Below are 14,223 nucleotides of genomic sequence, written 5' to 3' on the forward strand. Positions count from 1 at the left end.
TACACACACAAAATAAATATTATTTCAGAGCTGCAAAATAAACAATACTGTTGGATATCTCCATATTAGTTTGCAATCAAACAAAATGCAGATGCATGCATGCATTTGCTAATAACAAGCAACGTTTGTATTAAATTTTTTTTTGGGGGGGGGGAGACACACGCCATGGGTAGCAAAGACCAGATTAGCAAAAGGACGCAAAGGCACACATCTACAAACAAGCAAAAGGGACTACCGAGCTGCAAAATGAAGCAAACCCACAATTCGTGTTTAATCTTTCCAAGTGTTTAACGGAGACCCGTCAGCGAAAGGAGGGAGGGGAGAAAGTTGGAAGCAGGAAATGTTACCAAGTTCAGCACTTTTGGACACAAAACTCCCACCGACAGTTTCAAAGTGTGACCCACACACAAAAGCTGCCAAGACTTGGAAGTGGGGGGGGGGGGAGATAAGGGGGAGCAGCAAAACACAACACACAACACAACTACTTTTAGAGCTCATCCTAGAAACCCAGAAATGATCTACGTTGACAAAAGGGGGCGAATATACGGCCACCACTTTGCAAACCAAAAAGACACAATCATCTCAAAGGGGTTGGGGAGGGGAGAGGGGGAGGGGAAAGGAGAACAGCCAACAAGCAACTTCGGAAGGAAAAAGGAAGAAAAAAAAAAGAAACACAGTATCGTTTCCAATGCCACATACCATTGTACTGTATTGCATTAAACGTATGGGATCCTGAATTCTGTAACACAACACGGGACCGTTGGCTTCACATTTCTCAGTGGACAAATGGGCTGCGTTTCTCAAGGGGTGCTTTTTTTTTTAAAGGTTTGTTTGTTTTGTTTGGATTTTCCCAGAGTAAAACCGCCTGTCTTTTTTTTTTTTTAAACGTATGGATAGGTAAATCGACAAGAGATTTTTTAAAAAATTAAAAATTAGAAAAATCGAAGAAAGAGAAGTATTTGTTTTTTAAGGCAATCGGAGAGAGGGAAGAAGAAAAATCTTGATTAGATGAGGTTTTTTGCGGGGGGTAGGTAGGGAGGAGAAGCAGCCAAGGCAAAAAAAAAAAGAGAGAGAGAGATGAAAAAAAAGTCTACAGGCAGTGAACGGCCCCCTCCTCCTCCTCCTTTCCCTCTTTTTCAATCTTCCTTCCTCTTTTGAGTTGCAAGGCTGGAGAGAGTAGGCTGTGGTTGCTGAGTTGAACGTGGTCCAGGAGAGGCTGAGCCCTTTTTTTTTCCAGCGGGGCTGGTCTCTATGTGTGTGTGCATGTGTGTGTGTTTGTGTGTTGGCCTGTGCGTGTGTTGCTGCCTCTTTCTCCCCTTCTCTCTCTCTCTCCCCCCCCCCCCCCTTGCGCGTCTGGCTCTGCAGAAGGGAGTTGCGTACTTGGCCTCCTTCCACCGCGCTCCTATTGGCCAGCGCCGCGGCGGCTTCCCCTGAAGCACCGCCCACTCAAGCTGCCTTTCGCCTCCTCCTCCCGCCTTCCTTTACTCCCCTCCTCCCTCCTTCGGAACCCGTGGGAAGCAGCGGCTCTTCGCTTCCGCCTGGCGGCTGCATGAAACCGACCGAGGGAGGGAAGGGAGAAGAAAAGGGAGGGCATGGGAGAGCTTTTTTTGCATATTCATATCCCAGCAGCCAATCAGCGCCGGGAGAGCCGGAGCCGGGGACCCGCAATAAAGTATGCCGTTCCAGACAGGTCAGAGACCCTGAAATCACCGCATGTCAAAGAAGTCTACAGACTCTTAAACAAAAGTGTGTGTGTGCGCGTGTGCACGCGCGCAAACGGGGGCGCGCTTGCTGGAGAGAGAAAAAAGAACCGAGGCATTTTCCCATCTCCTAAAAGTTAAATTACGTTAAATCCCAATATTGCTTTGTGGGGGTGCAGAACGCAGTATTTGTTAAAAACCTGATTACTTGATAACAGCAGAACAACGCCTGCTGTAAACAGAAAATGAGAATGGCAAGGAAAAAACAAAAAATCCATCTTTGAATAAATAGGGGGTTTTGGGTTTTTTTGTAGTAGTACTTTTAAACAATAACACATTGTTATCTCCCCCCTCCTTCTTTAATTATTTAAATAAAACTTAACACAGTCTCTGATAATAATAATAATAATAATAATAATAATAATAATAAAAAACATAGCATTGAGTTTGCAGCGTCATTTCCCATAATCTTAAAAACATGAATGGCCAGTGGAGAGCTGACACTAATTTAGCATTCGTGAAACTAGTACCTGTCCGTAAGAGTCTGGGTCACCCACCTCCTAGCTAAGTTAATGGAAATATCAGATGTGCAAGGAATACAGAATTAGCCTCATTGTAGAAATACACCCAGCCAGAGCTTTTGCAAACTGCCAATTCATTTACGTAGTTAAATTTGGAAACAAGAGGCAAACCTCTAAAGGCACCCAATTTTTTAAAAAAGCAAACTAACAATTGCATTTTATGTTTCCTCCTTTCTAGCAGTCTGGCATAGTTTAATAGCTTTACTTGACCTATCTTTGGTTTCCAACATATTTCATTTGAGTAGAACTGTATGAATATGTTCTTTCCAGCAAAAAAAATCAGCCGGGTCAACGCCAAAGGGAAAAGGGAAAGGAAGGTAGGATTGCCTAAAAGACAAATGTATCAGTTTCAACACACTGGGGGCATACATTGTAATATTATAAAATGAAAGAGAGAAACAATGATTAAAAAAAACAAATTATAACAATGTATTTTCGCATTGCAAATGTTTCAAGCTATAAATATTGAGCTGTAATATAAAGGGATATTTGAATAATAAATTTCTTCTTGCACCATTTAAAAAAACTTTTTAGGCTGGAGCACGGCCTATGGAACTGCATAGACAACAGTGGAATAAAACGCTCCTTTTAAATCTATCAACTTATATTATTATAAGCAATAATATAAAATATCCAGATGCTCATGCATTAGCTTAGTCACAATGACTTCAGAGGCTTCGCCTTTCAAATTAAACTGGCTGAATATCTTGGGGTGGGTTTTTTTTTTTGTTTTACTGTTGAAAATTATTTGTGAAATGGGCAAATACTGTCAGCGTAGCACATGACCTTACAATCAATTTATCCAACGTTATACTCCGAGGAGACTCACTGAAATAAATGGCCACGACTAACTTTGGTCAATTAACTCCAGCGATTCTAATCTGAGCGGAGCGTAGCTGGATACAACCCTTTGGTTATTAATTTAAACTAAACTTCTAAAAAATTATGAGTGTTCACATGAACAGTTAATTAGCAAAACATGGGGGGTGGGGGCGGAGAGCAGCTTGAAATACTCAGAAAATTGCTTGGGTCTTATTCCTCCCCCCAGCCACCCACATTAAAAATATCTGCCGGGGGGGCAGGGAATTTGCACTGTACAGTGTTTGCATTCCCTTTGTTTAGTGAAAGTGATTGCTCAGGCGGTCTGTGCCATGGACTTTGCAAACTACATAACATCCAGTCAATTATCTGGTTTGCAGGCCTTTTTCCATGCCAGGGGGAACCTGTGGTTTCCTCCCCTGGTTTATAGAAGTTAAAAAGCCACAGACAAAGAATGCTGCACATTATATAGCACACTTTATTAAAATGACTGCAAATACGTTACAGAGATTTGGGGCTTTATGACTTTTTTTTTTTTTAAGGCAAAGTCTGAAACCTCATCAGTGATAAGAATCTTGCAAGTCAAAAGGGGGAACATTGATGAGTATGATATATGGTGACCTTGTATTCATGTAACCTGGCCTAGTAATGCACTAACAGCATGGCCTAAAAGGACACAGGCACATCAAAGAGAGAGACTTTCATTCTTCAAGCCCAGAATAAATGCAAGCTTGCATTTATATATCATTTTACCAAGAGTCTTTTTAAAAAAACCAAAAAAAAACCAGTTTCATGCCATGACCCTAATTTTGGCATCCAGATTCCTGAATTTCATAGCATTCGTGTGCAAGAAGCCTATAAACCCAGGGCCATGCATTTGAGTTGAATGAAAAAATAATGCAGTTGCAGAGTGAAATTAAATATTTAAACAATGCGATCAGAAAAATTCTCCTTCTTATATCATTCAGCTTGCCACCCTGAGAAGAATGAGCTTTGATGCCGACAAATGTACACTACTTCCTTGTGCTTTTAAAAAAATTAAACAGATTATAGTGAGGTTATTGATATGTACGCTGCACACTTCAGAAATGTATTTCGTATTATGGGAGTATCTTCAGAATAAATGATCCGGAGAACAAAGCAGCCAGTTTGTAATTTTAAATTTCAGTTAAATCTACTTAACTGTGCTTCCACACAACCTTCCAGAATTTCAGATTCAACAACAACAAATATTCACATCAACAAATTTAATTCCCCCCACCTCAACCATCGCTTCAATAAGGGCAGCACTCTCCGAAATAGAGAGATTGTGGCTGCAATCCTATACACCTTTTACACCCCATTAATCTGAACTGGGTTTTCTTCTGTGTGTCACAGAATAACAGAGTCTGAAGGGACCCTGAATGTCATCTAGTCCAACCGCTTGCAATGCAGGAATCTCAGCACATGGTCCCCCGTCCAATTTGAAGCCATATCAGACCCTGCTTCGCTTTGCAAATATGCTAGCAATTTCTTTCCTGCACTAAATCAGACAATAGATTGGAGTAAACTTGTGTACTCCGCACAGTGAAATGTCTCTTATGGAATCAACGCCAGTGAACACAGGGCTACTACAGAGAGAAGGTACAAAATGGACAAACGTAGGTAATTAGAAGGAACTTCTTTTGTTCAGGAGGGTTGTTCTAAACTTCTTTTTTTCACCTGCTGTTAACAATCGCTTAACTTGAAAAATACATAGTATTACTGAGCTGAAACCTGTTTGTCAATTTACAATGCAAGCCTTTGCTTGTGTGCTCAGAGGTAAGTCCCACTAAGTTCAAGGGGGCTTACTCCCAGGTAAACAGAGCACAGGATAGCAACTTCACTTCATCAAACCATTATTGTCATTTTCAAGCAGGTTCTAATGGTCTGTAATGCTTCACAGAAACAAACAAACAAACAAACAAATTTTAGACTGTTGTTATTTAATATGATCTTTTTACAGCTTGACCTTTAATTTTCACTTGGAATCTTAAGTGGCACAACATGAAACTTATACCACTAAAACTCCTTTTGTTTTATAGGACACATTAGCACATCTGAGGTTGCTTTGGTTTTACATTACATTCAAAGTGTTTGATTTAATGTACAAAGGCCTATATTGTTTAATACATGGTTGCCATCCCCCCTCCCCCACTTCTTCCTAGGAACTATGTTCTCAGCTGCAGAGATCCCTTCGAACATTCCCAAGGACTTGTTTTGAATTAATGACATTAAAACCCATATAGGAAATAATTTACATCAAAATAGATAAAGGACATGTTAAAAACTATAGCAAGTTAAGACAGCTGGAATTCAATCTCTACATGTCTATATATAAACCGGCCTAGAAAAAAAGAAAAATCTTCTAAAGAGTCCAAATATCTCAATTGTGGAGAGCCCGGGCACTTTTTATGGTTGCAATTAAGGATTTAAGAGCTGGGAAATGCCTTTAACATTAAAGGAGGGTATTTAAAGTGACTATTTAGGCTCACATCTCACCAAAAGAGGCAGGACAATAGGTTAATATTTTTGTAACTGGCTTTACCTGGCAACATTTTATTATCACGTCAGGTGATCAGCAGAGCACCATTATGATGAACTTCACAAAAGAAAACAAAGGAAAGAGACTGGGAAATCACACAAGTTTAATAATTTTGTCCTCCTACTTTCTTCTCTGTAAAATTGCAGATCCTGATGGCCCCACTGTATGGCCATAGCTGAGAATTTTCACTCCTCTGCTCTCCTGTACTGGAGAAATGGAGCGACCCCAAAATTCAGTTATATTTCTGGCACTGGGTAACTGCCCAGTAGGTCATAGTGGTTGAGGCAAACTACCTGGTGATTGTATGCGCTGATTGTCTTGTAGCTGATTCAGAGTAGACTTCTCTTGAATTGGAGAGATAAAAATCTACACAGATAAAATGCAGGCAGACACATGTGAAACCTTTGAGGACAGGGTACCCTGAGGTGCTTTAATACTCTAGGTTCATTTTCCCCCCAGTTTCCTATTAAAACTATCTGCACCTTTATATGGTCTTCTTTGATGATTTCCTAGAGCGAGACAGTTCTTAATCTGACATAAAGTGTGTCAGCCCCAAAGGCCACATTTCCAGAAAGAACCGAGCAGATAAAGTAAGGTGATGCAATCTTAATTTGCTACACACAGGGAGGCTGGCTAATATGTTAACAGCCCTAATTTTGTAATAGACTGTCACATGATAAGCTGTAACATGCATCTGTTCTTGCATCTTGTTATCATCAAGCAGTCAACACAGCATAAGGCAGCGTGGGGAAGAGTTCAGAACCATCAGCCAAAGGTCAGGCTGGGTCAAGTAAAGGAAACCTGTGTCAGTCTGGGGTCTGAATTGTGATCAAGGAAAACTAGAAAAGATACTTCTATTTTTCCAAAGTGAAATTTAGAAGAAGGCTATATATATATATATATATATATATATATATATATATATATATGCAGGATTGGGAAACTGTCCCCAAACGTCTTATGTAAACAAGAAGCACACATATATAAATAATCTCTTTTTTATTATTATTGAAAGGTTTTGGAGTTTTTCCCAATAAAAGAACCTCCCCGTCCCATTTATATAAATAATCTTAAAGGGAAAGTATTCAACAAATGTTCAGAAGTTTGCTCTATTTTCATTTTTCTATTGCTTAGTGCAGCCATGCCTTTCCCCCCTTTTTGAGTAGGATTTGAAATGTAAATGTGTAATCGTGCTTTTCCTCACATGCTTTGCAAGATGATGATGTATTATCACAATTTTAATTCTGGAAAACTAAACAAAAGATCCCATTAAAATGATTACAGTGCACTTAGAATTCAGACAAGGACTATTATCCATTAACCCCTATGTGTACATTCTCACTTCTGAGTATCAAATGTGTGCTGGGGAAAAAATTTGTGTGTTTGTTTGTTTTTTAAAAAACAGAATATTGTTTTAAAAAGTTTTTGTTTGTTTGTTTAGGATAGCATGGATAAGACGAAACTATTGTAGCAATAGCAATGAATGCACAGCATACAATTTTGCATTAAACAAATTTGCACCGATTTTGCATTTAAAAACTTTGTCCTTCAGTAGGCACCTGCAGGCATTTTGAAATCTGTGTTGAAATCTGTGGTTTAAATTTTTTTGAAAGAAAAACAGGACAAAAACCTCCTACTTAAACACCTTATGTCATCACAGTGATTACTGATGGTATGTGGGCACTGTTGAAGCAAGTAACTTACTAGAAGCTAGCATCCGTATACAATATCAAACAAAGATAAAAATAATAATACAGAACTGAATTGCAGTATAAGGGCACTGCATTCAATCCTGCACACTGAACTGATAGCCCAACCTGAAATAATGTATCCACAGTCCAACAGGCTATCAAAGTATTGGCAGAAGCCCTATTGATGCATTGCTTCCAGCAACAAAATTCTCATTGGTTGGAGTGATCATCAATTCTAGGCAGGCCTCTCCATGAAAAACAGAATGCCAAAGACCACAAAGGAAAGAACTTGCCACATTTCTTGATCCAGACCACAGCAACACCTTAGGCTTGAATCCAGAGGCCTTCATTTCCTCCACACTTCTGCTCTGCAGAATGCCACTTTGCAAAACATGAGAGCAAAGTGCAGATTCTAGGACAGTCAGTCATCTCCCTCTGTTGTTTATTTTTGAAAACCTGACATCTCCAGCTATTGGATAGTAACTCTCTTCCCCGCTGGCCTGCACTCCAAACGGCGCAGTAGCTGGAACTCTCACAGAAGGCGAAAGACTTTGGGAATCACTGCAGATCAATCTCATTGGTCCCTGGCAGTATCTCCCTTTTCCTGCCTGACACCTGCTGCCCAAAGCCTGCCAAACATGCCAATGTCTGAGGAGCAGATGCAGATGTGGCGGGAGATGTTACAACAAAAGGGCTTGTTCCTACAGACGTGTGGAAGGAATGGGCTGCTGCTGGCACACAAGGCTCGGTTTCCATGCACACGCCGCGGCTGTTGGGGATGTCCTGTTTGCTTGGCTGTCTCTCCCCACCCTCCATCGCCTCCTTCCTTCCCCCCACCGCAGGCTGCAGATTCTGTGGGATATATTGCTCTCTTTACACACACACACACACACACAGTGAGAGAGAGAGAGAGAGAGAGAGAGAGAGAGAGAGATCTGCCCCACTGCACTGCATGCAAATTTGAGATGCACTGCTGCAGCCAAGTTGAACTTTGCCATGAACCGGCAACTTCGGCAGGCTTGCAGTGACTTTAAAATGCTGCAATGGCTACCAAGGGGCACAAGCTGCTGGCAGATCGATCCCCTAATGGGAAAGGATGTGTAGAAGCAAGCTGCTAAACTCCCCATGCATATGAAGAGGACAGGCTAAAGGGTGCTGCAAGCTCTATTGTTATGGGAGCAAAGAAGAGCTGCTTTTCCCTTTTTCTTAAGGTATATTTGTTCTTGCCTGTTCCTTGCACTTTGAAAATGCTGCCTCCAAAGGGAGAGATTAACAACAGACAAGTTTGCACTTCTTGCCATTCTCACATGCGTTAAATCCCCTCCTAAGATCAGGTATGATCTCTGGGCCACTGCAAAGTATAATTTCTCCCTTCCATTTTATGGAACCCTAAACTGCAGCTCAACAATTTCTTAAGAGCATTTCCCAAATGTGTGTGTGTGTGTGTGTGTGTGTGTGTGTGTGTGTGTAGTCACCACCCCCTTATCATAGACTAACAAAATACTGGCAAGAGCTCCGTTTGCTGGTTCTTTGTTATTTGATCCACCTCCTGGAACTCCCATTTCTCTTGCCGGAAACCTGTCGTCGATAAACGGTGGCAGCCCATGAGCGTGTATGGAGAAGGGAGGGAAGAGGGAATGCCGTCGGGGAAAGGTTTAAAGCGACTATGGGCTGTGAGGGGAACGGGAGGTGATGCGATGGTCTGGTGTCTTCTGCCCACACCGAACAGTTTCCTGAAGTCCTCCGGCCTAAGCCAGACCAGGCGCCATCACGTGCACAAAAACAAAAAAGGCGGCACTCACCTGTCCCCTGTGTGACACCACCAGGGAGCCCGATCCCGCCCCAAGGAAGAGAGGAGCAGCCCCAAAGGAAACGAGGCTCGGGGCTGGAGACCCTCCTGCCTGTGGGTAGACCTGAGCCCTATAGGGAGAAGATTCCATAGGGAAGGAGGCTTTAGGGGGCAGGATGCCCAGTTCAGTCAGAAAGAGGCTCAGCAGGAGCTAGGGGGAGATTGGTGGGGCTCCTCCGAACCCCCCACGAACTCAACTTGAGCCTCAGGAAACTCTTCCAGCGGGGGAAGCCCTTCTTCCTCCCTCCCCATAGGGCCGCGAAGAGGACAAACTGCAACAGCCTTTCCCTCCTCTTCTTCCTCTTCTTCTTCCTCCTCCTCTTCTGGACGCCCTAGACCTCTCCGTCCCATCGTCCTGTTCTCCTTCGCTTTGCCCCGCTTGGCACCGGCATGGCTCTTTCCCCAGCTTCAGGCTAGCGAGGGATCTGCCTCACTTCGGACAGGCAGCAGGCTGCCTAGTGCGGGGATCTGCTGAGGTTGGCTGCAAAATGCAGCAGTTTGGGGATCAGCGCGGCGAAACTCCTCCCTTCAGGAGCCTCAATGTGGTGTATGTGTGTAGAGGGGGGTCATTTTAACACTTCCCCCCTCCTCTCCTCTCCCTGATACTCCAAGACCACGGATCAGGAATCCTTTGCCACGCCACACGGCGACCCTCCGTCTCTTCCAGCAAATGCCTTTCCCAGGGCCTTGCAGAAAAGGAAAAGCCGCATCCAGCTCGCTGAAACCTCGGCTTCAGGCAAAAAGGAGCCGGCAGCAAAGACTCTGAGGCCGCTGCAAAGCCCGAGCAGAGCCGCTTTTTCATTTCCTCTTTGCTCTTTAAGTACCATTTTATCCCACCAAGTTCAAGTTCCGTTAAAGGTCACACCGAACCGTGTGAGAGTGGAGAAATTTGGGCCCCCAATGCGGAGTGACTCCGCAGCAGCCCCAAAGCCAAATTCAGCCCCTTTCATTTGCCTGAGATTTCCTTTCGACTCACAGGCTGCTGCGGTCCCTGCGCGCTCTGGAGCGGGAGCAAGCCCCACTGGACTCAGCGGGACTTTCTCCCCCTAACTAAACGTGCATCGGATCGGGCTCTGCAATGTTTTGGGGTGGGGAGCCACGGGGCCAGCCTACGCCTCCGGGAAGCCCTTGGGGTCCTGCCCCCTTGCCACTGAAGGGAGGGCTGCCCAAGCGCACACCCACGTCGCACCCCAGTTCTGAATGCCGACGCAGGTGCCCAACGCGTAGCAGACGAGATGCAAACGCAGTTGCGGCGGGGTAGGGAAGGGCCAGAGGCGGGAAAGGAGGACCTGAAGTTCCCCTTGCTGGTCCCTTCGCCCCCGCAACCTATAAAACACTTGAGGGGGCCTACCCGCTCCCCCAAAAAGTTGGAGGCTATTGCAATTAAAATTGTGCCCGTGTGCCGCATCTTGTGATCGATTATGTGCGACGGGGCTTACCTGGGCCCCCCAATATGTTACTCAAGTTGGCTCCCCTGCTAGTTTGGGGAGCGGGCTAGGCTCTTTGTGGGGCCGCCTCTGCGAGCAGCTGAGAGCGAGCCCCGGATGGCTGTTTGGATGTCACGGTCCACAGTCTGCGCGAAGCAGAAATGCAGCAGCCTTTCCTCCGAGGAGCCCCTCGAAGGCGAGAGCCGGCGCTGCCTCTGGGCCTCTTCGGCCTGCGCTGCTGTTGCTGCTGCCGCCGCCGCCTATCTTTTGCCAGGAGGAGCCGCTCGCAGGGCCCTGCTTCGGCCTCTCCGCTCGCCAAGCGCATCCCAGCCGTGGCCATCCATGGAGGGGACCCCTGGCTGGCTGGCCTGCGGGTCCCTGGTGCAGAGCAGGCGAGCGAGGGCAGTGGGTGGCGGTGCCTCCGCAGGGAAAGAGGACCCTCGAGAGGCGTCCTCCTCTTGCTCCTACTGGGCGGTTGGTTGCTGCCTTGCGAGGCTTCAGCTCCTGCCGCCTTCGCTCCTGGAGATGGAGATGGAGAAGGGGGGGGGACGCAGGGCAGGGGGAGACAGGTCGCCCCCCTGCAGGCGCACAAGGTGCTTGCCGTGGCCACGAGGAAGCGACTGTGCAGGGCCAAAAGGGAACCCCAGACATCACCTGGTGAAAGTGTTCTTTTCTCAGGAAAATGAAGCGTAAAAGAGAGCCCAAGCTCCGCCGCCGGCTCCGTGCGAACCAGCTAGACAGCAACTTAGACAGGCACGTTCCCCAACAGCCCGAGCTAGACGCGGGGAAGTGGGGCGCGCAGGGAGGGGGGCGAAGCTGCCTAAGCAACGGCCCACAACTCGCACGGTCCCTAGAGCGGCTGGAGGGGCCGCAGGAGGGGCGCCAGAGCCGGAGATGCGCTTCCCCCGCACGTGGGAATGGGTGCCGGGCGAGACTCAGGCTGGCGAAAAGGGCGAGGGCTGGGGAAACTTCGCAGGGGCGCCTCGGCCGAAGCAAGCCGAGCAGAGCATCTTCTTGGGCTCATCCTTCTCTGCCCGCCGACGCAGGCTGATCCCCGCTACTCAGACCGTCGAGGTACTCTAAAGTAAGGTTTAAGATGGGCCTCCAAGCAGGTGGAATAATAATAATAATAATAATAATAATAATAATAATAATAATAATAATAATAATAATAGAAGAGGCGCAATTTAAAACATGTTAATGGTGCGTAAAGGAAACGGGGGAGGCGTTTGGCCTTGGAAGTAACAAATGGCGAGGAAGTGAACGAAGACAACTCCCCGTGCGTCTGCGCTTAAGCGGAGTGGAGAGGCCGCTTGGGTCGCCCTTGGCTACTCTTTCTCCTGTGAGACTTGGCAAAGGCAGGCCGGAGGAGTCCTGTAGGTAACCGAGGCGGCGAAGGGGCGCCCCTTTGTCGCCCTGCGAAAACAAGATAGGCGAGGAGGGGTGCTCCCCGCTAGCTGCATACAGGGTGTGTTTCTTTCAGCTTGTCTCCAGCGAGGCTTCCCTGCCGTGTCGCCCCCAACCCCCAGCTCTCTAGCACTCCGATCCCAACCGTGTTTACACGGGAGCAAGTCCCGTTTCATTCCCAAGGAAATGCCTCCCCCAGGGAAGCTCGAGGAGACGCTCTGCCTGGGGAAACAACTTGAAGCAGAAAGACGCCAAGGAGCCCCAACACGTTTATTTGGGAGTAAATTCCAGGGGCGGGGGTCAAGGGCGGGGGGCTTCCTTCCAGGCGGGCAGAGAGAGCTGCCTTAGCAGCGGGATGTTCCTTCTCAACCCCGCCCCGCCGCTTCGGATCTTCTTGACTACAGCAAAGTCACTCGCTGAGCCGAGTTGGACTATTTCAGCTCGTAGTTTTACTTCCAGGTAGCGGCGGGAGGGGAGGAGGGGAGCTTGGCGAGGGAGACCCGAGGCTCTTTCCCACGCTTAGCCTGGCGTTGTTCTCTTCGGCCCCATAACTCGGGGACGAGTCCCAGAGAAAGGACAGACAGACAGACATCCAGACATCCGCCCCCCTTCATGGGACAGGAGGGCTGCGACTGGGGCACAGCCTCCTCCGACCAGCTTCTTGCTTCGGGATCCGCGCTCGTGCCCTGACCCTCTTCCACGTCTTGACGCGAGACGGAGAGGCCACGAACCAGGCTCTGGGCGCGGGTCGCCCGTCGAGGCGTGCTCGCTCGACGGGGCTGAGGGAGAGGGAGGGCGGCGCCTATTTTTAGCCGGGACAAAATGTTTCCCCAGCAACTTCTCCGCTGCTGCTGCTCCCGCCGCCGCTCCCGCCTGCCTGCCCCGGCTCCGGATATGAATCGGACTGCAGGTTTGGCCTGTCGTCGAGGCAATAGCCCGATGGCCTGACAACTAATTTATTTGGGGGGGGGGGAGAGAATAAAAGGGAATCTGCGTGGGAAGGGAGGGGTGGCTGTCTCAAGAAGGGAACTTTGATTGGCGTTGTACCTTGTCAAAAATAATAATAATAAACTCGTCTCTCTCGCGTCAGCTGCCGTCGGTTTTAAAGAGGGGCCGGGGTTGGGTTTTGCACAGGGCTCCATGTCTGTGACGAGATCTCAGCGGATCATTGTATTATTCCCGCCTGAAAACGGCACCCGTCTCGGTGATCGTCTACTCTACAACCTCCCCGTGGGGCTTCCCCTCCCCCCCTCAAACTAGGCAGTCACCGTCAATTAAATATTTCCGGTAAACTGGGTGCTCCCTCCCTTTTAAGCAATAATACATCTCCCCTCGTTTTTTTTCACCAAATCCCACGTTGGAGTAAGTTGGAGTAAACATTTCTCGCCCCCCACTCCGGGAATTCGATTATTATATACATATATTATTGTCATATGCAGATATGCACTGGACACATTTTGAGACAGAGATTTGTGTGTTCCTGGAAACAAACTATTCCGCAAGGATACTAGTTGGGAGCCCTAAATATCTCGCCCAAATGGAAAAAAGGACATTAAGACGTCCGGATCCGCAGCCCACTTAAGCCAGAATCATACTAGCGACGCTTTTACACGACGTGCTCGATAACTTCGAAGTAAGCGCTGTAAGTTTCCGTGGAGTTTGCGCTCATGAACATTTTTAGAGGGGGCTGGGAATGACTTCCAATTAAGTCTACCCGTCCTGAGGGTCGCAGCCCAAGACCCCGTGCTTGGAAAAAAAAGGACCGTTGTTTTCACGGTAATTTGTTGAAATCCCAGTGATAAATCCCACAGAAGGGAATGAAAGGGTTTTTTAAGGTGTGTTACCAAGATTTCTGCCTTACAACCTGCTTCTCAGTAAGTTCACCCGGGGGAAGGTATCAATGAATCGAACGGGGCATATTTCACAGATTTGCTTAGTGAGTTTACACAGCCTTATTCCACGTGATGCGCGGTATCCCACGCGCGTGGATGGAGTTCAGCACAACTTGCCATTGGCTCTCGCTTTTAAGTGGCGGGCGATCAACTTCGAGGTCAAAAGGCCACGCCGGCAGGGTGGCAGGATCCTTGTTCGGACACCTCCCATCCTGTCACCCACACCCGCGACGCGACGTCGGTGGGAAGCGAGGCCCCCGGGTCCATTGCTTGGCAGTCGGAGGTCTCGCCGCG

The 14,223-nt window shown here is 47.2% G+C and overlaps 1 protein-coding gene across 14 annotated transcripts in view; it reads right to left on the bottom strand.

Annotated features, from left to right (window-relative positions):
• The window catches only part of NFIB (nuclear factor I B), a 295,932-nt gene that overhangs the window by 206,827 nt on the left and 74,882 nt on the right, over window positions 1-14,223 (bottom strand). For 2 of the 14 annotated variants that reach the window (XM_083593434.1, XM_083593452.1), the window contains exon 1: window positions 9,157-9,709. The exons of 3 other annotated variants lie outside the window; for them this stretch is intronic. In XM_083593434.1, coding sequence (XP_083449560.1) covers window positions 9,157-9,294 — 138 coding nt within the window. In that variant the 5' untranslated portion in view covers window positions 9,295-9,709. Of the gene's footprint in view, window positions 1-699; window positions 1,281-9,156; window positions 9,860-14,223 lie in introns of those variants that run through there. 9 more of the 14 variants (XM_083593443.1, XM_083593442.1, XM_083593432.1 and 6 more) reach the window with 9 other exon arrangements.

The sequence above is a fragment of the Podarcis filfolensis genome (genome assembly GCF_964270895.1).
Source record: "Podarcis filfolensis genome assembly, chromosome: 17".
Classification (NCBI taxonomy): domain Eukaryota; kingdom Metazoa; phylum Chordata; class Lepidosauria; order Squamata; family Lacertidae; genus Podarcis; species Podarcis filfolensis.